The sequence below is a fragment of the Halictus rubicundus genome, chromosome 10, assembly GCF_050948215.1.
Source record: "Halictus rubicundus isolate RS-2024b chromosome 10, iyHalRubi1_principal, whole genome shotgun sequence".
In the NCBI taxonomy this organism is placed as follows: Eukaryota; Metazoa; Arthropoda; class Insecta; order Hymenoptera; family Halictidae; genus Halictus; species Halictus rubicundus.
Window position 1 is genome coordinate 15,872,078 of NC_135158.1, and position 23,940 is coordinate 15,896,017.

The 23,940-nt window shown below is 37.5% G+C and overlaps 5 protein-coding genes, 1 long non-coding RNA gene and 1 other non-coding gene across 10 annotated transcripts; 3 read left to right on the forward strand and 4 right to left on the reverse strand.

Annotated features, from left to right (window-relative positions):
• Positions 1-98: 98 nt before the first annotated feature.
• LOC143358055 (small ribosomal subunit protein mS39) lies at positions 99-3,074 on the reverse strand. The gene is made up of 10 exons (XM_076794908.1): positions 2,776-3,074; positions 2,558-2,663; positions 2,272-2,469; positions 1,934-2,181; positions 1,764-1,872; positions 1,350-1,692; positions 1,078-1,283; positions 679-1,008; positions 383-598; positions 99-295 (listed from the first exon to the last, which is right to left on the reverse strand). The coding sequence occupies exons 1-10, from the start codon at positions 2,802-2,804 to the stop codon at positions 158-160; spliced, it is 1,923 nt and encodes a 640-aa protein (XP_076651023.1). The 5' UTR covers positions 2,805-3,074; the 3' UTR covers positions 99-157.
• A 7,713-nt stretch (positions 3,075-10,787) lies between these two features.
• On the forward strand, positions 10,788-13,128 carry Rtet (major facilitator superfamily domain-containing protein rtet). Of its 2 annotated transcripts, none has more exons than XM_076794246.1 (7): positions 10,788-11,395; positions 11,474-11,736; positions 11,823-12,114; positions 12,189-12,409; positions 12,486-12,576; positions 12,670-12,807; positions 12,886-13,128. In XM_076794246.1, the coding sequence occupies exons 1-7, from the start codon at positions 11,176-11,178 to the stop codon at positions 12,978-12,980; spliced, it is 1,320 nt and encodes a 439-aa protein (XP_076650361.1). In that variant the 5' UTR covers positions 10,788-11,175; the 3' UTR covers positions 12,981-13,128. The 2 variants fall into 2 exon arrangements, with proteins under 2 accessions (XP_076650361.1, XP_076650362.1); XM_076794247.1 differs by having other exon boundaries at positions 12,327-12,409.
• Positions 13,129-13,563: 435 nt separating this feature from the next.
• LOC143357704 (uncharacterized) lies at positions 13,564-14,746 on the forward strand. Of its 2 annotated transcripts, XR_013082869.1 has the most exons (4): positions 13,564-13,740; positions 13,815-13,961; positions 14,061-14,530; positions 14,638-14,746. It is a non-coding gene; the product is annotated as an uncharacterized LOC143357704 (long non-coding RNA). The 2 variants fall into 2 exon arrangements; XR_013082868.1 differs by lacking the exon at positions 14,638-14,746 and having other exon boundaries at positions 13,581-13,740; positions 14,061-14,545.
• A 98-nt stretch (positions 14,747-14,844) lies between these two features.
• On the reverse strand, positions 14,845-17,171 carry Spn-f (C2H2-type zinc binding domain-containing protein spindle-F). 2 transcript variants are annotated; one of them, XM_076794249.1, is made up of 5 exons: positions 16,172-17,171; positions 15,968-16,103; positions 15,713-15,804; positions 15,453-15,642; positions 14,845-15,281 (listed from the first exon to the last, which is right to left on the reverse strand). In XM_076794249.1, exons 1-5 carry the CDS (start codon positions 16,424-16,426, stop codon positions 14,983-14,985), a joined length of 972 nt encoding a protein of 323 aa, XP_076650364.1. In that variant the 5' UTR covers positions 16,427-17,171; the 3' UTR covers positions 14,845-14,982. The 2 variants fall into 2 exon arrangements, with proteins under 2 accessions (XP_076650364.1, XP_076650365.1); XM_076794250.1 differs by having other exon boundaries at positions 15,968-16,091; positions 16,172-17,166.
• An 811-nt stretch (positions 17,172-17,982) lies between these two features.
• Positions 17,983-19,810, forward strand: LOC143357817 (uncharacterized). Its single transcript, XM_076794441.1, has 5 exons — positions 17,983-18,456; positions 18,563-18,679; positions 18,759-19,252; positions 19,388-19,495; positions 19,560-19,810. Exons 1-5 carry the CDS (start codon positions 18,309-18,311, stop codon positions 19,806-19,808), a joined length of 1,116 nt encoding a protein of 371 aa, XP_076650556.1. The 5' UTR covers positions 17,983-18,308; the 3' UTR covers positions 19,809-19,810.
• Positions 19,811-19,831: 21 nt separating this feature from the next.
• Positions 19,832-20,881, reverse strand: Srp19 (signal recognition particle 19). The gene is made up of 2 exons (XM_076794442.1): positions 20,732-20,881; positions 19,832-20,555 (listed from the first exon to the last, which is right to left on the reverse strand). Exons 1-2 carry the CDS (start codon positions 20,776-20,778, stop codon positions 20,162-20,164), a joined length of 441 nt encoding a protein of 146 aa, XP_076650557.1. The 5' UTR covers positions 20,779-20,881; the 3' UTR covers positions 19,832-20,161.
• An 87-nt stretch (positions 20,882-20,968) lies between these two features.
• Positions 20,969-21,040, reverse strand: Trnap-cgg (transfer RNA proline (anticodon CGG)). Its single transcript has one exon. It is a non-coding gene; the product is annotated as a tRNA-Pro (tRNA).
• Between the last annotated feature and the right edge of the window lie 2,900 nt (positions 21,041-23,940).

Here is a 23,940-nt window from a genome sequence, read left to right on the forward strand (position 1 = left end):
TGATTGAAATTCTTCGTAAACTTTCAATGCAATACAGCAACGCGATAGTTTCAGTTGACGTTTTCAAAGTAATAGAAAAATCTCAACACAACACAAAATTACAAGCTCTTACAAATATTTATTTCTTTATTGCGTCGAATTCAAATTTATCTAAAGATTATACTACATCGGCTTTCATTAAATATTTCAATTTATTGCGCTGATGGTCATCCAAATGTGCATCATTACTATGCAGTTGTTTAGCCATTTCGACAACGTGTTGGAATCCCGCATGTAGACAGTATTCGAGAACAAGCTGTAATGAAAAGAAAAAAAAAAGAAATGAAGTGAATATGTTTCGCTTGAAAGCAAATATGTTAAGAGAACAACTATAAGTACGTACAAGGGCTTCTGTAAAATAACGCTCCGAAATACATAATTCAAATAATTCGTCTACTTGTTGTTTGGTCATCATTGGTATGAACGAATTGAGATTCTCGATAGTATACTTTAAAACTTCGTTACATTCTTCCACATTGCCGTTTCTTAATAAAAGTAATGCTATGTGACCGATAGTAGCAGTGGAAAATTGAGCGTTGTTCTGATGTTCCATCTCATCCTATGATATATAAGAAATCTTTGTTAGGTAGGAACGTAATTTATAGTAACTTTCCAATGCAACGCATGCGAACACTCAACCTTTATATACATCCAAGTTCCTTGAGCCGCGCTTGCAAATGTTGCTTTCACTGGCTGGGCTTGCGAAACGGCCCGTGACATAATTTCCATTGCACTCAGACTCAAATCTGTGTCCGAAACCTTGAACATCTCCATATCTGTCCAGAATTTTGGTAAGTATTCTGCTATATCTTCCGGTGGGTATAGTTTCATAGAATTTAAAATTTCCTTAAAAATGCGATAATCTGGTATGTACAAACTGGGAACAACTTTCTGGTAACGTTTCAAGAAATCTGGAATCGTGGTTGTCGATAACATCAATCTCAGGTACACATAGAAGAAGGCAGACTCCTGTAATTGGAATATATGTTATTCGAGTAATCGCTGGGTAAGTATTTGGTGTGATCAAAAGAACCGCACGTTTGATAAGTTGTGTAAGAACTGGTAATTATCTCCGGTAAAAAGAATATCATACACTTTTTCACCAGCTTCTTTGTCAAAATAAGTATAATAAGCTGTGTCCATAGCAGTGACAAAAAATTTTACATCTTTAGGATCCTGAATAGAGAAATTCTGTTCTGCTACCGAGTTTAAAATGTCCATGAAAGAATTGTACACTGCATCGCCTACCAAACATCAAGTTTTTTCAATTCAAAATCAAATTAAAATCGACATGTATGAGGAATATTTACCTGCGCGAGTAAATATGATAATAGCATAATAATACGATGCCAATGAAAGTTTTATATTCAGTCTTTTAAATTCTATAAGTAGGTGTTTTGCAAGATTTTCAGCTGCAGTGATGTCTGCCATTGAAGAAGCTACGCTAAGAGCAGCATTCAATGTCCTAACGTTCGGTTGAACTCCATTGTTGTTCATGTGTTTGAGAATATTGTATACAGCCCTTGTTGATTCTGAACCAGCCTCCGGTGAATAGGTTTCTACAAGTAGCTCGATCAAATAATTAAAAGTATTGACATTTAACGGAATATCATTTTTCTGACAATCTTCATACAACAGCCAAGTCTCATCTATCTAAAAATTTTCAGTTAGTAATGCATTACACTTTGATAAACTATTTCATAAGCAAATTCAAAGTACTAAACCTTTTTCCATTTTGCAAAGCCACAGATCATAGTATTGTGAGCCTTAGCTGCTGTTGCGAAATCTTGAGTTTTCAAGGAATTGTATAACTCCTCCACCAGAGGATTGGGTCTGAAAAATAAAGTTGTTGAAAAAGAATAGAAATGCTTGCTCGTTGTTTTTGTGTACTTACATCCAAATCAGTTGCGCTTCTGGTTTATTGAACCACCGTTCGTTTGGAAGCAATTGAAATATACCTTCTCGACTATTACAGAAACATAACAATTCTAAAAAACTTTGTTTGGCTTTATTGGAAACATCACCTTCCAACAGCTTGTAAATATCTAACGCTTCCGAGATGTTAGTTTCCGCTACAGCTTTCAGAAAGATCTCTTCAGATACTTGACTTTTGTCCTTATACACTACTGGTGGCACAAATGCCTATAAATTGCAAAAAAATTACCAAAAACCATTAAATACCACATTCAAATGGACGTTCAATGGTATTCCATCGTATTGGACGACATATACCTTGATTCTGGGTACCGAGAGGTCTTTCGGAAAGTAATTTGCGTGTTCTCTGTGAATCCACATTGCTGTATCTCTACCAGACTCGTACGACAGTGCATAGACACGATAGTCCGATCTTTTCACTGGGATTAAAAAGGGATCGTCTTGGTACCTATAAGGGGTACTCGTTGGATCTCTTGGCACCGAACGATCAAGAGCCTTCAATGTAGAATATAGAAGAGAATTTCATGTAGTTCTATGTCAAGTATTGAAAAAGATTTCGAGTAAAACTTTGTCGTCTATTTACACGTAAAATATCCGTGGGTCCTCGTTCTATCCTAGGTGGTATTTGTATATTAGAACTTAACCTTGATATTAAAGATTGCGATCTTTGCAACCTACAGAATGGAGACCTGTTAAATATTTATGTTAGAATCATACAGTGACATCCATAAAATGAAGAAAGCAAGAAAACATTATATGTTAGCTACGTTGTTGTTTTCACGAAAATCACATATTACTAACCTGTAAGAAATCTGCTTCAAATGATTCATTTTACGTATTTCTTGAAGATCGTTTACAAAGACAACTATACGTTGTTAAAGTACAATAAAAATACGATAACATAAAAATCTATTAATACAAGTGGGCTTCGTACAATTTTTTGTATCTTATTGCCTCGCATATAAGAGCAGATTCGAGCGGGTTGAGAGTTGAGAGTGTGTATTGTACTTGTTAGAAAGAACGTGTATTGTCGAACGTTTAGATAGCCTAAACCCTAAGCCTAAACTTTTTACCGGTGCATCTGTTTGTTTGCCTACCTGCAGGATTTTTTTTTAAGTTACAGATTCCGGATGACATATACATATTAAAAATCAAATTAATACATATTTACTTTGTATTCATAAAATGGAACATTGAAAATTGAATGTATACCTATACTTCCTTATTGTATAATATCGATGTAATCCTATCAAATACAAATTCAATTTGTATAACTACGGAAACGATCGTTAAAACGGAATCAGGTATACGGAATTGATCGTATCTTGTTTTTTGTACTACGTATACTCACAGGTCGCAATAACAATATTGACTATTTGACTATTTGTTTGTTGACTGTTGTAAAACGAAGATTACCGATAAATAAGTATCGTTGGAAAGTTTGAGCGTCAAAGGAGGATTCTTTTTGAAATTGCAATGAGTTCGTACATATAGACGCTCGTGTGCGTGACAGCTGCACAGTCGTATCTACAAGATAGAGATTCTTTCAGCGCATTTATTGTTTAGCATATGAATGGTGCACGTATACATGCATATATAGATGTGCTAGCATGCACACATGTCAAGTGTACCCTTTGGCATATTATACAGAAGTGAATAAAGTTTATAAGGAAACCAAAACCAGTCCGTGAAGAAAAGTAGTTCTCTTTTGCCGTGAGAATACAGTCCCGTGCCCGCGCTCTTTCGCGCAGTCTAGCGTAGTGTGACCGTGTCGTATCTGTATACGTATCTACACGCGCGTATCGTGTAGCGTGTAGCGTGTATGTAGGCGCACACTACACCGACTATATGTACACCTATGCCGCGCACATTTGGAAGAAGCCAGGTGTTTTATTTCAAACCGTGAGACTCTTAAAGGGGGATGCTTGCACCACGTTGAACCACACGTCTTCTACCTGAAGAATATGAATGAAAAACAGGATTCGTGTTCCACCAGGACGACCCCACTGCTCTTATTGTGTTTTCTTATTCGATCGAACGTAATGTAACCCCTCGCACGTAATTTTTCCACGCTTCCTTTCAACCAATTTCCCTTTCTCTTTTTTTCCTCTCTCTCCTTGTATTTTTTCTTTCTTCTACCCGCCAAAAGAGAATCGGATAGTATTTAAATAGAATCTGAAACGACGCGGCGACGGTACGATTGCGATTGGGTTATTGTTGTCGTATGCATGGATAGATTAGAGAACACTATCATGCTATACATATATATATCCACCTATACTATACATATATGTATTTACAGTATTATATTCTGTTGTGCTTGCACCAATAAGATCGCATATTGTATATGGAACTGCGTTCATTCGAAATACATCGAAGAAAGGTTTCATCTTACCACGATCGTGTTTCTTCTTTCTCGTTCATTTTGAGTTTATTATTGCAGGCGTCTTCGTACTATTGCTTTCTTTGTCATTGGTATGACATTATATGTTTCATTATTTGTACTCTTCGCGCGTTACTTTGTATCTTCGATTAGGAAAATGATTCGTCTTGGACAAAATTTGATTTCGAATTTTTCGTAGAAAATAGTTTCAACGATACTTTTACGCGTCTCGTATTACGATATCGAATGGAACGAAAAATTTCAGTACTAACGTTAAGTGATTACAGGAAAGAAAGGTTGAAATGATAAGTCTGGAAAATATTTAAATTTCTTCATTTTATTTCAAAACATGTAGGGTTTGATACGTTTCTCCATTTTGTACACGAATTTTACTTACAAACTAGAAAGATGTACAAACGATGGACATTTTATAAATATAAATTCGTAAATACACGAATCGAACGTTTAAAGTTGTTTAAGCTGAACGACGTTTTCGCTCGGCATCAGAAACAGCGGATGATCGATCGAGCAGATCCAGCAGGCCGGAATGAGTGCAATTTGATCTAATCTAACAACAAATAATGCCCACATCCCAACCTGCCGGTGTGCTCGACAAGTTCGCCGAAAACAATCGTGTCGTCCAACGACGCCGTGTTTATCGTTTCTCCAACGTATTCCTCGTTTGTGTTCGTCGATGGTATATTTTGCATTTCGATAGGCCGGGATAAGTGCAATATTGACAAATTCTATGGTCACGAAACATTGTCACAAATCTCAGCCTACCTTCGATGCAAGTTTTTCTTCGACGAATTTACTTGTTTGAAAATTCCCATACTGTAACGAATTCTCGGGCATGCCAATTCGACCGTATGTCCGGACGATTCAAATAGCAAGGTCGACATAGTGTAAAATAAAAATATTGTTCGCTCGATATACATGTGTACAGTATACGTGCATGGTTGCTTGTACTTTCACAACGAGTATTCTTTCTTCTCTAACTCGGCCTTTGTCGATTCATTCCGAATAAGAGAAAATGCGTGAAAATCTTTGTGTAATTGCGCGGCACAACATTAAAACGAATGCTTCGAAAGATAGTGTCGCAGATCAGAACGCAATAATTTTAAACTATCGCCAGTTCAACGTTTCCACTGTACGTCGTGTGCTAATGTTTCTTCGTACACGAGATTCAAATGGATTACACGATATCCCATGAAATTAGGATTTCCGAGAATTTTGCCTTAAACGACGAAACAACGACGAAACGAAACATAGGAAAGTCTAAAAGAATATGAATATCGATATTCTCGAGATTTTTCGATGTTGTTCGTGTAAAGTACGTACCTACGACCATCTACGACTACGACAGAATAACAGAGTTTGGCGGTACGATAAATTACGATTTCGAATCGGTTTGATCATTACTTTTCGACACGGATGTTCGAAGATACGACGTCGGGAGGATACACGGTATCGATGCGAGTTCGTCACAGAAATTCGGACGCGGTAGCGTGGTGATATCGCGAATCCACGTTCCAGCGAGGCAAACACGTTTTACCGGCGAAGCACACCCCAAATCGAAGCGAATATGACGTCTTTCGGCGGTTACTAAACAGTAGATCCCGAACCCGCGCGCCTCCCGACTATCCTCTTTCTCCGTCACTCAGTCTTTGTTTGATCTGATCGTATTTCGTCGTGTCTGGTCGTTTGGTCCTGTCGCACCTATGCTTGAAAATGCGTGTATGTTGTGGCGACGAAAACGGCGCGAAGTCACGGGAAAACGTACGATCTCAGAGTTTCCCGTGCACTGCACTGCACTGTTATCGATGTACGGTACGCTGCCATGGCGTGATTTTCGAATCCGATGAAAACGGTGGTGATGCAGCGGTGGGCAATGTCGAAAAATCGTTGAGTTGCGTTGCGTTGCGTTATGTTACGTTGCCGTGCCCTTGTGCGTTCTGATCCGATCCGTCCGAGTTTGTGTTCGGTTCTGTCTCGCGAGCAAGGAATATCCGGCGAATCCGTGGAACACCGTAAAGGCCGCGACGACGACGTTATCCCACGTAGGGAGTTCTCGACAAACTGCTGCCCGTGACCAGGTGTCCCGACTCTTTATTCCTTTTGGGCTCCAAGTACATGAAAGCCCCCGGCTATATAGGTGCCCCTTAGGATGGATGGTGGGGGCTTATTCTTATTTAACAGCAACGAAGCAGGAACACCAGCAACAACCAACTTTGAGGCCTCCCTTCCTTTTTCTCGTTCGTTCTTTTTTTTCGGTCCCACTCTATTCTCTCTGTCATTCTCCTGCAAGTTCTACCTTCGATTCTTCCAACTTCCTCTCCAATGTCTTCTCTCTTGCTCTCTCTCACCGTTGCGCGACGTCCCTTTTCCTCTTCCTCCGGATCTCCCCTTCTTCGGTTCTTAAAAGTATCCCTCCTCTCTGTCTTCTTTTCAATCGTGCAACCGTCTTCCCTTCCTCGCGCTTCGTATTCTTTCTTCTTTCTTCGTTCTTCCCTGTACCCGGCTTTGTGTTCGCTGCAGATCCATCGGCAAAGCCGAAGCCCGCCAAAATTGTATCAGCTGTCCCGAATTTTGCTCCGCCTGTCAAGTACGTGACGTATGTATGCTGCTCTTCTTGTCCTTCTGTCTTCTCGTCAGGTAAGTATCCTCTCTTCCCATGGGAGAGAGAGGAAAAAAGGGTCAGTCGAATTTTACAATAGCGAGTTTATTTGAAACGATGCAACGGCGCTTCCACGATTCGTTTTAGAAACACGAATTATCGCGGAGTCTGTTTTCTCTCGTTCCTCCTTTATTTTCCTTTGGCAACGATAATTTTCTATTATTTTCAAGATTGCAGCGTTTAGGTTTGGATATTAGAAAAATGCATGTGTTCGTTGGTATTGATCGACGACATCTAATTCTCTTATTTTTCTACTTTTTTTTCCTATATCTGGAACACAATCAGATTTGTTTCCTACGCTAGGTACTGCTCGATAGTACCTAGGTACTAGAGCAGTAGGACAGTAGGTACTTGAACTAGAGCTGCTCAATACCATAAGCGTATACAATTGCAAGTTTTAGCGAATCGTTGCATGGTAGCGTTGGATTCAATAATTTCATTGTTCGCATCATCTGAATAATTGCTATCAGTTCCTAAGGTATTTTTCTTCGATGATTGCGTCGACACCGATGAAATATGAACATATATATGTGTATGATGAATTAGAGACATTTAATTAACCCTTAGCACTCGAATGGCGACTGTAAGGCACCACTAAAAATTGTAGTACCATTATTCAAAATATTTTTCACATCATTACATTTGCTTGTATTTGATAAATTACTAAACACTTCAAGTATTGTACGAGTAAATTGCACCATTTCCGCATGTATGTATAACATGAAAAAAAAGTATATAGAAATATTCTAGGTCGGAAGAAATGTTTCGTTTTGGAGTTAAAACCGCTTCGAGTGCAAAGGGTTAAATCATTGGCAACGCGTGTTCGCTGGCACGGTACAAAATTGAGAAAATTTAATGAAGGTCATTAATCGTTTCGCAACTATTTCCCTCAAAATGTGTATGTATATCGTTTCGAATAGTACTTGGTGTACGCATGCGTGCGGAGTTGAAAACCGTGATTTGTGCGAACGCGAACCGTGGCTCGCGCAGGCTCTTTTTGCGATAAGTGAAGAATTTTTCGAATGTTCGACAAGCTGTCGGCGAATGGTATAGAGATTCGAACGTTTTTCACCTGGAACAGCTGAACCTTGCGTTGAGCAGCACGTGCTCCTGTCATCGCGTCGCAACTTCGCTTATTGTTAGATCGACTAGCGTGTCGTCGTCGGTGGTAAACGATTGCAAGGGTGGATCGGCGAAATACAAGACACGAGCAATTAATTTGAATCTAGAATGCGATCGAACGACAGTGACCGTTGGAAAAGTTCGGAATCTGCCGTTTCTCGAAACGGTGTTGTTGTTTTGGGCAGCGGTGACACACGTGTACCGGTGTATCACACCGCATCGACACGGGAACGCAATGGGGAATGATTGAGAACCACTTGTAGGAGGACAGCTGCGCTGTGAGCGCATCTGCTGTCGGTTGCACGGGCACGCGCGCTTACATATCCTTATTTCTACGTTGGTACTACTATACCGTATACTCTATATACACACGAGTATTATACTATAACGTATAGGTGTACGCTGGTCAAACTTGTACGATCCTTCAATACAATCTTCAGCTCTGTTCTTTATATTTCTGTCCTTTTTTTCGCATCCTCCATACATTTTCCCTTTCGTTCTTTATTTTTCTCCGAACTGCTCTGCCCTTCTCCCCTGACGTTGGCTAGTTCGAGCGGGTAAGGTTCCTTTTTTCTCACCCCTCGAAACTGCCACCGCGACTTCGTCAGCTAGCAAGCAACAGCTCGAATCCCGTTTTCGACGCGTACCTCCGAGCAAACTCTGTCTGCATCTTCTCCAGTTGTATTGAGGGTTGACGGACCGTCGTCTTCTTCCCTTTAATACTATCCGGAACGAGGATTTACAATTCGTGAAAGAGAGAGAGAGAAAGAGCGTCTACTCGTGTTTACGGCATACACGACGGCTGTCTGGTTTCGAAAGCCTCGTGCGCCTAGTTCATAATACCCTACGGCCTACGGGGCTTATACTTATACACGAACGACGGGACGGTAGGTACGGGATGGGATGGGATAGGATGGGATGGGACGGGACGGGACGGGACACGGACGCGGTCGGGGATTGGGCTCTCTGTACGGTGCGCGTTCGTATCGGTGTGCAGCTTGCCACCCGGTACCGTGCACCGTACCACCCGAAAATTTTCTTTGTCCTCATTGTTCCGACCATTTTCACTGTACGGAGTTTACGAGTCTCTGCCGCGCGCTTCTTAGAAAATCGTCGATTTTCCCCGCCAAGGGGTTTCCCATCTGCCGGGCTTGTCTTGTTCCGCTCCTTGCTTCCTTTCTTTCTTCTTTCTCCCGTGTTCATTCTTACCCGATAGCCTACTCTACCTCCCCGGATTTTCAGTTCGGTCTCTTTGTCGCTTTGCATACCTGCTCTCGTTTAAGAAAACCGATTCAACGGCGATTATCGCGTCGACTGCAACCTCTCCCAAATACAGATTTTCTACCGTACCATTTACCATAACGAAAACAAAGCCGACGCGAATATCAACGGATGGTTTTCCTCTCGCAAACAAATTAAATATCAAATTTTTCCTTGACCTTTGTTTTATTTCTATCGAATTCTCAGAATAAAAGACTAAAACATTTTCGTCCAAACACGCTACCGCGTGGAATGGGATGAAATGAAATGGAATGATATGGAATGAAATGGAATGAAATGGCATCGATGCGCCGTATGCGCTTCACACCGTGAGGCCCAGATGGCAAGCGTCGAATCCCTTGCTTAAATTTTAACCGTGATACGAGGTTGTTGGTTCCTTGGCCACCTGCTCTACGCGTAGATCGAAACTATTCCGAAACATCTTGGATTTTTTAACGAAAATTGTAGACTTTTGTAAATCGAAGAATAGTGCGCCGTATAGAAATACGAGTAGACGAGCGTAATCTCCACTCACGTCGATTGATACCGTTTGAAAGATAGAAAATTTATATCCGAGTTTGCCGATAAGCCGGTAGATCCGTTAAATTTTCGTCGTGACACTGATGCAACGACACGTACGGATTTCTAAAATTAATACCACCATAGGGTCACTATCGACCGTATATTCTCACAACGAGGATCGCAAACTGCACGTCTGCCGTGCTGATTTATTTCCTCGGAACTTGTAGTAAAAAAAAAGCTATTGAAATTCTGTGCGGTAAAAAACGGTCGTTCCAGGCGACGTTACACTTTGGGACGGGTTTCAAAAGATCTTTGTTCCCGTCGAGGAAGTGTATCCGTGCTCGAACGCAAATGTGTTTGTACTCCGTGTATACGAACGCTCTATATCGTGTGCAACCGGAAGTTAAAACATACATAATGTTTCTGGGTGCGCCGGTTTGTGCTATTTTTCGCTTCACTGACAAATAAAAACAATGTAATGATTAATCAAGATTCAAAGCGCGTGGTTGAACGCGATCTAATTCATGTTCGATATTGAATTCTCTCTTCTTCTTTGATTTTCAATTGTGTACATATTATGGTCCACAAAACGTTTCTCGACTATGATTTTTCGGATATTCGTGGTGACTTATTTGATCGAGATGCGTTCTCGCGCATCGTTGTACGAGAACGTTTTCGTTCATTCTATCCGATGCGAAGTAGAGTGAATGGAAGATGATCAAATTCAATTCGAATCATTGTCAGCTTCGTAATTTGTGTTCAGTGAAATGAACGGAGCAGGAGCACGAGAATCCTAACCTTGTGTCGATAACGTAGAGTCCGCGCGATCGTGTCGGTAACATGGTTGCAACGTTATCAACGGAGTAAGCAAACGATACAAAAACTTGTAGGCGGGAAACGAACGAAAATTGGGTCAACTAACTCCTTTCACTCGTAGAAATGACTGTACATACAGTATTCAGCCTTTATAGTAGAGTAGAGGAAGGAGAAAGTATTCCCGTTAAGAACAGTATTACACATTTCAGAACGAAGCATCCTACTTCCTATCGAGTATCAGACTGTTCGAGCTAAAATTACTGTGAATTTATTCGAATATCATCATGGGATTGGCGAGAGTACCTGTACAAATTTTGTAAAATGTGATGAGTGGCCGATGAAACTTACTTCGTTGTTGACACGTTAACATTGGAATAGTATTAAATGTTTTTCTTTTTAGTAAAATACTCAAGAATTAACGATGTCTACAATAAAAGATAATACCGTTCAAGTGGTGTTTGTTTCTTTGCTTTTGGATCTCTTAGCATTTACTATGATACTACCGTTGTTACCGGCTTTGTTAGATTATTATAGAGATGTAGAAAGCGATCAAGGTTTATATTTTAAGATTTTATATTATATACAAAGCGCACGGAAATTATTTAATGCTCCCGACAAAGTTAGTACAGTACTTTATGGAGGTTAGTGTATTTTTTTGTCATTCTTTATTTGAATTTGAGTTCGTCCACCTGTATTAATGCGAAACATTTCATTTGTAGGATTCCTTGGTTCTATGTACTCCTTTTTACAATTCTTGGGTTCGCCGATCGTAGGCGCATTATCCGATATTTACGGAAGGAAACCGTTAATGTTGTTTTGCTTGACTGGCATTATGTTATCTTATTTATTATGGGCGTTATCTTCTAATTTTACTATATTTGTAATAGCCAGATTTGTTGGTGGTATTAGCAAAGGAAATATTAGCTTGTCGATGGCTATTATAACGGATGTTACGTCTCCTAAAACCAGAGGAAAAGCTATGGTACGCATAAAAAGAGTCTGTGAATTGGATACGTAATGATTCATGTAATAGAAATTTTATGAATTAGGAATTCTTATACTTTTTAGGCATTGGTTGGAATAGCTTTTTCCATAGGTTTTGTTGTAGGACCAATGATAGGAGCATTTTTCGCTTGGAGTTCAAGCAATAACAGAGAAGGAACATGGTATATAATACCAGCTATATTCGCTTTTTTCATAACAGTCAGCGATTTATGTTTCGTCGCTTTAAATTTGAAAGAGTCTCTACCAAAACAAAGTAGAGCACTTTCCTTAAAGTCTGGTATATCTGGAGCTATCGCTTATATAAATCCAATCGATCTATTTCAATTTAATGGAGTATCTGGCCTAAGCCTGCAAGGTGAATTTTCTTTAATTACTCAGTCAGTTAATTGTAATGTTTTTTAATACAATGTATAAACGTTTTTCTTTCAGATAAAAACAGTTTAAAAAGTCTTGGCTACGTATATTTTGTGTATTTATTTCTTTACAGTGGCTTAGAATTTACGTTAACATTTTTGACCCACTATTTATTTGAATTCACAAGTATGCAACAAGGCTGGATGTTTTTAGGGATTGGATTAGTTATGGCTCTTTTGCAAGGAAGTTGGGTACGAACAATTCCTCCAAATAGAACAAAATCTACAGCAGAATTGGTAAATGTCCATTGAATTCAATGCTGTTTTCGGCTACTATTTAATGGTTTTAATAAATTTCAAATAATTTACATAGGGCCTATGGTTAATAATTCCGGCATTTGTATTCATTGGAATAGCAGAAAATCTGCTAATACTGACCATTGGAGTATTTCTATTTGCAATTTGTAAGTACAAATAAGAGAGTAGTATAAATATGTACATAGAGGAAGCAATATAAAGTCGAACATGACAAATAATAACTTTTTGATGCATCATAGCCACTGCCATGGTTGTAACTTGTATGATGACACTGGTATCACGAATTGGGCCTGAGAATCAAAAAGGAGTGATAACAGGCGTATTTCGTTCGCTTGGAGCACTGGCTAGAGCTTGTGGACCTATCATAGCATCTTCGGGTAATGATAAAATGAAACAAATATATATTTACATCTACTTATTCATGTAACACTATACATGTACAACTGTTATTCTAGCTTTCTGGTGCATTGGAAGTAAGACAACATATCTTATCGGGGCTGTGCTTCTCGTATTTCCACCCCTTATTCTCCAGAGTATAAAATCCCTTTAAAAATAAGGGATTTTAAAAGAAACTATAAGAAGTATTTCCGGTGACGTTACATTTACATATGTATATGTATAGCTGTATACATATTCGAACACTATTTTTATATACTTTTTGTACGCTTAAACAAAGTTTTTGCGATTATATTATACATTCTTTTCTTTTTTTGTTTTTTTTTTTACTGAGTGCATGAAAACGCTAACAGTATGAAAGGATGAGTGCAAAGAATTGTACAGAAATAAGCTAATCTATCTATCTATTTATCTTACAAATTTTTTATACATTTACTCTATATCGAGAAAATAATATATTTTCAATTTAAATATACACGTGAATATATTTATGCGGTGTTAAAAACCCACTGTAAATCGAGCGTTTAGTTGTCGGAAGCGTTTTGTAGAGAAAGAGGTTGTTAACATCGTAATGGTAGTTATACGTGCGATAAGCCGAGTAAATGTTATTGATTTGCAGCGTTATTACGTTCCTGGGAAAGTTGTACGGCCGCGCAAGCGCGGTTGGGTGTTCGGTCAGGTGACTCTCCCCTCTCTTTAGGACCGCGCCATTTACGGTAAGAAATTTTCAGAATTGCTTGGCCGCGGCACTCCGTCGTTGTCCGCGCTGATGGGAATAACGCAGAAGGGGGAGGAAAGTTATTGATGAGATTCGCGCGTGCGAGCGGTCCCCGCGATCACTACGTTTACGATTATTTCATGGGTACAAAGGTTACATCTTGATAAAGTTGATGGAATCTGCAAGAAATTTTTGAGTAAGTTCTTCTTCAAGCTGACATTAACTGGTAGTTGAAAATTGCACGGTTATTACATATTTTCTTTGCTACAGCAAATATATACGCATAATCCGGCGATGCTGTTCAGAATAATCAGTCACTGTTTGGGAACAGAAATGTCTCTACAATCTCCTCGGAATGGCAGCAAAATCGATTGAAAACAAAATTCTAAATATACAGGATCGATGAAATACTATCAAGTGAGTGAGAATATTTTGTTTCTATTTTCTAATATCGTTGTTTGTATGTATGTTTGTTGAATTTAGGACAAACTGATTTCTTTTCTTTCTTTCTGGTAGGCAACGAGACAACTCTCTGTAAGCTTTCATAACATGCAACTGAAGAAAATCAAAAGGGCAGAGAAGAAGGGAACAGAGTCGGTGATGGACGAGAAGAAACGCCGGGTATTTGTTAGCGTGTCGTGATGTAATGACATAGAGGAATCGTAAGAATAATTTACAAATTTACCGCAAACGGGGATTAACGGTGATCGCTGATAAGATTACTTGGCGAACATGGTAGTGAGGCAAGTCACACGACTCCTAAAGACTTTCGAGTCCTACTACTCCCCACCGACACTTCGAAATTGAGAGGACATTCTGAACAATTCATTTTTATGGGCTGTATCAAAGAAACATCGTACAATAGAAAAACGTGAAAAAAGTGAGAATTTACTTCAGCCAACCACGAAAGAACTGTCTAATGAAAAGGTGTTAGAAGTTGTAGATGTACCTAAAATTATAAGTAAAGAATAAGTTGCATCAACAAGGTACTTTTGTTTACATATGATGAAGTTAGAGGGAGAAAATAAATGACAAAAATGTTACGCCTGTGTTTAAACGTAAAATATCGACTATACTTATTTTATTATTTCAGTGTAGAATTGTTATGATTGTAATCTCAGTAGTTCAATTCTTCTTTACTGCTTCAGCTTAAAACAAAAAAAATACATGTCATAGTACTAACAACTGCATTAACCATTTGTATTAACTTCCATTAAATTAATCTTATCTGGATCAGAGGTTAGCACTCGCAGACCCATATATATAGGGGTCTGAGCAAGGAAGAATTGTTATATAGACATAGGTTGTTTAACGTTTTATTACAAAGTTATATATAGTATTTACATTCACCTTTCGTCTTTAACATTGTTTTATGGAATTTGCTAAGAAAGAAAATATCGTGTAACTCTGTTATCGTTACTTACGTTTTAAGTAGCTGTTAGCGAACGATTTCGAAACCATCGATAGACACCTCCTTATTAAAATGGCTCAAAACATGCTCGTGAAATTCTTCGAATGGCCTATCTTTTCCGTAGAAAGATCCACACAATGGACAAATTTTATTGTCTCGATCAACACTATCAACTGAATTCGGACATTTTTCGGATGGTAAGTTCGATGTCTGGAGGCTGGTCTGAGTAGCACCATGCTCTTTAAAACTTTCGTCAGAATCGAATTGCGTGCCTGCTTGACACATTTTCTTGCTTGCATTCATGCGACAACTATTACACATTGCACCTATAAAATTAATATTTAAAATATTGACTTGCATACATTTTTTGTAACATCCAAAGTACTGCAGTTTAGTAACTGCGGATCTTAAATTATTTTACAAATTTCAGGATGGGGAAAAATTTATTTGAATTTGTACTTTAAAAATTTGTAAATAACATAAATAATTATACATACCTTCCTTCATTTTTTGGAAATGCCGCAGTGCTCTCTTTAATTTCGTTTGTTGCGATAATAAAGTATTTTTTATTTGTACTAATTTACTGTCATGCTGTTTTAATATTTCTAAGTCTGTATCGGAATTTTCTGGATAAGTAAATCCAATGTTTTGTAAATTCACCTCGGTATTATTTTGCAGTTTAACCATCTAACAATGTAACAATATCTCTAGTCATATTCTCATGCAATTTATCATGTTTGTAATTTGTCTTGCATACCTCGTCATATTGCTGTTCAAGGTCCGATTTTTCTAACATAATACTGTTAATAAGCCTTAAAGATATTTCTTCTAAACTCTGTTCTCTTTCACCTGAAAATAATACACGTTCAACAAGTACAAACTGTTATTTGTAATCAATTGTTGATTATTATCTTTTCTTTAATAGACTGGGAAAATCATAAGACGTAATGTCTGTTGGTTGAGCTGGAAAAAGGTTGCTTAAGTGTATCAGAGATTTTTGTCAAATGACTACCTAGTGATTTATTAATTCTTGCTAACTTTGTTAACCGGTTCCATAGTTGACGATTTTCTGCTTCTACCATAAAAATCTGATAACTCAACTGGGACTTGTGCTTGGTGAGCTCTTCCACTTTCTCCTGTTGACCAAACTGTATTTAAAGTATAATGGATCTACGTGAAAAGCATGGACATTATCATTTTATATAACCATACAAACCTTTAGGGTTTGTACAATTTTTTCCTCATTATCATCTGTTGTTTTTGTGATTGCTGCAGACCCGTCTTTACCACATTCCAGCCTTAAACACATATTTTCTTCTTCTACACTGGCCAGTCTTCTTTCCAACTGTCCACAGCGTTCGGTCATGGTTTTTAATGCAACTAGCAGTGCATAGTAGGATCCAAGCTTCCCCGTCTCGGAATTCTCCGATTGTTCCATGTCAAGATCCTCGGATTGTTTCATGTTATTCATAATGGGTCAATATAATTGATGAAAACAAATACACACAAGCTGTCAAATTTATTTTTTGCAGCCACTGTCATTAAAGCAGGTACGTCTCATAAGAAATAAGCAATCACAGTCGTTTATCCATGTTTGAAGAAAAACATTTTTTGAAAAGGTTACATCAAATTTGAAGACAAATAATAACAAACAAGGTTAATAATCACAAAAAGTTCGAATTAGGTTAAATCCTCCTACATCCTAGTAAATCGAGTTGGTCATATGTGTGTTTCCCAACGAATCATCTGGAAATCGTGTACTTTGTATCTAATGGTAATAGTTTTATTAATAGTAACAATAAACATTAGCACAGGTCAGCAATAAACGCATTTGAAGTTAAATGGTGAATCCCCTTATTAGTATCCATCTCGTAATATTTGAAAGTACACAATTCGTAATTATTACTGAAGCTTGACTTTCACTTCTGGGTTAAAGTTCACATAAAAAAGAACATGGCGATCTGTATTATTTATTTTGTCAAATTCTAACTGACAGTTGTTTTTAAACGATATCGCAAGATAATCCATTATCTAACTGTATGTATACAGGGTGGTCAAAAATATTTGCAAATTTTTGTGAAGAGGATGTATGACAATAATAATCGTATATGTGCATGAAATCCAATACAAGATGTTTCAAAATTATGTGTGGAGGAAGAATATATGCACTAGTATCTTTCAGTTGTGTTATATTTGTTTTTACAAACAAATTAAAATTGTTACGCGATATTTCATCACCATAGATATAGATGATAGCAGAAACGAAGTATAGGCACAGACGAGGTATAGGGGTAGACCAATCACCATATGGGGTTTCGTGTCTCACGATCTGAAATACCGACATCGTTAACAACAACTAGATTCTTACGCCCTCTACGCTGACAAACGATAAATGTTGCAACTAGATCCACGAGAAGCTTGTTAAAAGTTTATCTTCCGGAAATCACGCGGCATAGATCTTCTCCGGTTCCACCTGGTTGTTGCAACACCGAAAATGAAATTAAACGTTTACTGCGTTTATTGTATATCATGATAGTACTATTCTGATGACATGATTTTCTAAATAACTGCGCAAAATTGAACAAATTATTAAAAAAATTCCTAAGGAAATATGCGTATGAGAAAATCACATATTTTTCCACATTGCAGAATAATGCTTTCGAATTTCATGGAGATAATGATTGTCTTCTAACGACAGAAATACTTTTGACAATATAATAAATAATGCAACAGCAAGTACCGCTGTCATTTATATAAAGTATTGACTATTTCTGTCGCGAAATAAAATTCTTTAATATGACCTTCAATAGTAGTTAGGACCCTACGTTGTGGCCGTAGTAACCCAAGTTCGAATCCTGGTCACGGCAATGTGAAAACATTGTCACGGAGAAGATTTACTTTTTATTTTTTTTACAATATTCCCCAACTACAAATTTACAATAGCTTATGCAACATTTATTGATGCTCATCAAATTTCTGCAAAGCTTATTTTTAGTACTTCTTTCGACATAATCCATATAAGATGAAACGATTTAAAATGACCACGACCATATTTTTAAGTTAAGCAACAGTTTATTATTCATTTTAATCAAACAAGGAACCATATGAAGATAAATCCATGTTTCATCAGTTGTTTACAATCTGATGTAACTTACTGCAACCGTGTGTACCAAAGTAAGCACTTACATTAAGATAAATAAACAATATATTTATAAATTGTCAGCAGAATTTCCGTTGCACAGTGAATAAATTTCAGGTGAAATTATGCGCGATGCCATTTTGAAGCATTCGCCGTTGAAAGTATTATCGTTGCTTAATTATAACTCTTTAAAAATCGATCGTTTCGTGCAAGTATGAAACGACTTCGATTCGTGTACACAATTTTAATATTATATTTCATTGGACAGTACACGCGTGTTTCTTGTGTAAAATCTAACAGTGTCAAGCTATCACTAATTTCATTAGATCATGAATTCTCTAATACAAACAGCGGCAATAAAGGTAGAACAATTTACCATAACTTTTTTTATCCAAAAATGGCTGTATTTTTTTCAGAGTCTACTGCTAAAACTAACTTACTAATTCTTATTTTCTAAAAATTTAATAGTACACTCTCTTAGAGAATTAGAAGAATTAGACGTTACTGATAACACTGAGGATGACTTAACAAATAATGGTCGTACTTCACGAAGTCCTGCTGGGTCTAGAAAACACCTAAGAGTGGGTGAGAAGAAAAAAAAATATACCAACACACAAGTATATTAATTGTCTCAATTTTCACGCCTTCATTAATTAATTATCAGGCGATGCCCATCAAGTTGCAAATTATTTCATTACTGGAGGGCCAATGAAAGGTCATTCTCACTTTGTAGGGTCATCCAATTGTGAGCCAAACAATGACGAAGGTAATGTAGTTGGAATGAATAACCCAGCAAGTAACAGTGATACTGATTTGCCAGAAGACAATGAGAATAAGGACAGTGCTGATGCTGATGCAAATTCATTTGATTCCCTCGTCGGTCTTCCATACATTCCTGCGTTGCATCAGTTAACTCGGCCTCACCTTTTACCTCAGCCTATTCCACATATCCCTGCTGGTCCTGGTATATTGCGTTCAATTCTACACCCTCGTTTGCATCACCATTTTAATAGGTTGCACTCTATCCCTGGTGCTCTTGTTAGAGCCGCTTCTTTGCCAATACATGGTTTTCTCAACGCACACCACGTGTTGCGTAATACATTGCTACCAAGTATAGGTCATGCCGAACAAGGATCGCTTCTTGGAAGTGCTAACCCAGTAAGTAATATCACATAGTAAACTAGGTTTTTGCATTTTTTTGTTATAGTTCCAAATGCAACGAATATTTGTTGGAAGCATAAATGCAATGATTTAACTAACACAGTATGCTTATGTCTTATTGCTTTGCAACAGGCAGATGTAGGTAAAATCAATCCTGGAAGTGACACAGTGCCCTCAAATGAGGAAAATGCACCTGTGCTAGGTGCTTACCCTACATATCCTACAAGCCACAATAGCAAAGTATTTAAACAATCATTGTACAATGTGAAAGATTTCTATATATTTTATCATACATCATGTTTAGTTTCCAGTGACACATCTCGTTCATCCTGACTACTTTCCACATTTACAACCCACTGGATATATTGTGAAATTTGTACCGCATGTTGGGGACTCATACCCTCCAGTTGTTGGATCACCGCAACAATCTTCTGATTGTGCAGACAGTGATACAGACGCAGAACAAAATGAAGGTTCTGTTAATAATGAAGAAGAGGATGTAGGTGTAGCTGAGCAGGATGATGCAACCGAAGAGAACAAAGATGTTAATTGAGATGCCAATGAAGAGTACAAAAATTTGGAGTAAATCTTACACATGTATATTTGTTATATCAAGGTAAATAGAAGTACTCTTTGATTATTTTTAAACATAATTAGGACTCATCTTTACATAGTACATTCTTTCAATAGTTCTACACAGACGGTGGGAGGATGTTAAACATTCAAAAATTGGATTGACCAATAACTTGCATGAGTGAACAGTACTCAGCTTAAATCTGTTTGTTAAGAACTCCGTACAAAATGTAATGCAATTTCTTTCTGTACATGAGAATAACACTCATTTCAACATTAAAATGCACATAAGTGAAAAGTGTTTATCAACTTCGTTGCACAGCTTCCCTATCATTATCTCCTTCCTTTACCCTTTCCCTTTTTAGATGACGAACTAGATGGCTGGGAGGATTGTTCACCCATCGACTGTTTACCTTGACGAGTCTTTAGTTTTGGAATAGTAGTGCCTAAGTAAACCAACAGGGAGTCTCTAGTGGGAAATTCGGATTTCACTGGGGTGCCATCGTCGTTTTTCAACTGTACACGAATACGACCTCGGTACAACAGTTCTTTGCTACGCTCCCTCGGATGCAACTTGTTTTCTACGCCAACATTGAAACCAGCTGCCACTAGAACATCACGGATCTCCTGATGCGTAGGGTTCTCTACGCATTTGTCCTTCGCAAGCTTCCGACCTCCTGCCAGCGTCCTTTTGCTGTTTATGTAAACAGGATAAATACAAACCCACCTGGAACAAAAATAAAATCTGTCAGTGTTATGTCAAAGAGGTTATGTACCAGATGGTAATAACGCGACACGTATGCTGACTGAAGTTTTTTACGAAAAAACAATTTCCCAATTGTCTTTATGGAAATATTCTCGAAAAATATTAAAATAAACAAATGATCATTAAAATAAACATACCTCTCACGATCACTGTGTTTCTTCAACGAGTTCCACACAAGCGCCATGTTGGATATTTTCGATATTGCAACAAACTAATCGATAACCCACTTCTCAGTTTGAACGTTCGTGTTAGGAAAATATAATATTGACGGATATATATAAAATAATTATTGTTATTATTTGAGAATGATTGTGCATTATTGGTGGGAAAATTTCAGTATTATTCATTAAAAATGAATAAAAAGTAAATCACCTGGGCTCGTCCGGGATTTGAACCCGGGACCTCTCGCACCCGAAGCGAGAATCATACCCCTAGACCAACGAGCCATGTAACATTCACATCTCAATAATAATTACAAAACTTAAAATAATTAATGATTACCATTTTTTAATCTCAAAACATTGACAAATCATATAAGAAGCGTAGGTACATCTAAAATGTGTTAAATAATTATTTTAAGTGTTCATTCACTAGTATCATTACTGTAGTCTATCAGTGGTGTATACACCAATAAGCAAGACTGAATAAAAATAAATATTTCAGTTGTAATGTATTTCTGTGATTGGTCTACTCCTATACCTCATCTGTGGTAATACCAGAGAGGAATGAGAGTGCTCACGCCCGGGGTTTCGGCGTTCCCACTTTCGTGACATCGCCGCTTTAGCATGGCACAGAACCGGTCAGTCTTTCCTGGAACAGAACCGGTCAGTCTTTTAGCATGGCACAGAACCGGTCAGTCTTTTAGCATAAAACTGAACGCACATTATTTTTTTAACCAGGATTAGAACGTACAGCTTAATTGTTTTGTATGAAATATGTAACTAACATGTAAATCTTGTGTACAAAATCTCTAATATTAATTGCAATGATACGTATTTTATTTTTTTTCCAAGTTTGTAGTTGCAAACTTTAGTTGTAAAAAATGGAAAATCCGGAAAAATTCGAACAAATAAAGATCTCATATCGAAGTTTAAAAGCGACCAACCTGAATATTAATTTAATAATGAGCTATTGTCATCAACACTATCTTAAATTTTTTCATATATTTAGCTACTGTTATTATTAATTTAAAAAATTTTTCTTTCATGAATAAATATTTTTCCACCTCAGCACCATAAGATTTTTACTAGATGACTTTAAAAACACATTAGAACTATTTTTAAATAATTTTACTCGAAAACATTCTAGTTTATTCTTTATTTCACCGTTCTACTAATTTTTTATGGGCTGCATTGCAGCTCTGTTTAACACCCCTTTACAACCCAATACCATGGTACCATCCATATTCAAGGAAGAACAATTTTTTGCGACGATCATTGAAAAAATAAAAGTGTTTCCTTCATTTCAGTCCTTTAGTGCGTTGGTGACGTAGCGCCCAGCACACCTACCTGTGTTCTGTGTAACATCTGGAGTTTTATGGTACGCTAACAATTGCTATTGACTCGCAAGCCAGACCGTACAAGCGAATGCATCCACAACTTCCAGAGACCTGCCTCCAAAACTAATTAAAGGAAGGCTAGACATGCAGTGTGTACTATACTCCTCAAAAGAGGCGGATTCCAGTCGCTCGTGTTATAAACCTCATTCGATACTTCATCGAAAGGGTGATCTTACATATTTTTGTAACAGTTCCAAGTGCATGCACTTTGTTCATGATACCCTCTTTGTAATTATTAAATTCAATTAAATATTAAGTAAATCTTTCACGGTGCTAACGGCCCTCGCAGAGATGGGCATTATTTAGGATAAAAAATTATTTAAATGAAAATTTGAATAAAAGATACTTTATCTTTATTTGTTATTTGAAGGTTCGAATAAAAAAAAGCATCTTTATTGGACGAGTATCGGATAAATAATTTTATTCGTCGAGAATTTATCCGACGAATAAAGATAATTTTTTCTATTCGAAGCGGATTTATTCGAACTTCGAATAATTTTTTCATCTTTTATCTGTATCTTTTATTCGAAGGCTTCGAATAAATCTTGGAATAACTTTTGCCGAGCGCCGAGCTTCAAAGACCCAGCAAGGACGGACGACATACAATGTAAGCGAATGGAGAATCGCGCACGTATGAAAGTTTAAACTTTTAGATTTTTCAATATATCCTCATGAGGTGTTTTTAATGGCTTAGATATTAAAATAATAGTTTGTCTACTGTGGCTTTTATACCAATGTGACCCGATGATAATGAACCGTGAGAATTAGACATTATTTGTCGTTTTTCACTTTCAGTCGCTGGTGTTTTTAATGGCTTAGATATTAAAATAATAGTTTGTCTACTGTGGCTTTTATACCAATATATCCTCATGAAATTGTGACGAGCGAATGGAGGGGATTTTCCTGATGAAAATGAGGTCAAATTCGAGTGTAATCGAACAAGTTTCACTGATACCTAATTTTACGATAAAAAATACAATCTCATTAAAGACAGTCCAAATGATGTCGTGTTTGGACTCATTTCGATCGGAACAAGCTCTACAACTCATTCGTCTTAACAATATTGTTCTGATTAAAAACATACAAGCATAAATTGCCAGTAATGCTCGATTCCCCATCTGCTTACATTGTAGGCTGTTGGTCGGTCGCTGGTCTTTGAAGTTCCGAGCTCGCAGAGTCGCGAGATATCGGTGTGAAACAACTACCAATCCAATTGCAAAACTTCATTGTTTTTCATGATATCTTTATGGGACTTGCGCCAACTAATTCGTGGCATTCTTCTGATTAAAATGACACTAAACACGGTACAAATTGGACTGTATTTAGCATTTTTATCCGTAGATTTATTCGAAGGCTTCGATCATTTTTGCTATAACTTTTGCCAGCTCGACGAATAAACGGCGACGACGGCCGACGAGGACCGACGAGCGCCGAATGTCTAAGACCCAGCGACTGCCAAACGGCACACAATGTAAGCGGATGGAGAATCGTGCATTATTGGCAATTTATGCTTGTATGTTTTTAATCAGAACAATATTGTTAAGACGAACGAGTTGTAGAGCTTGTTCCGATCGAAATGAGTCCAAACACGACATCATTTGGACTGTGTTTAATGAGATTGTAATTCTTATCGTAACATTACATATCAGTGAAACTTGTTCGATTACACTCGAATTTGACCTCATTTTCATCAGGAAAATCCCCTCCATTCGCTCGTCACAATTTTATGAGGATATGTTAAAAAATCTAAGAGTTTAAACTTTCATTCGTGCGCGATTCTCCATCCGC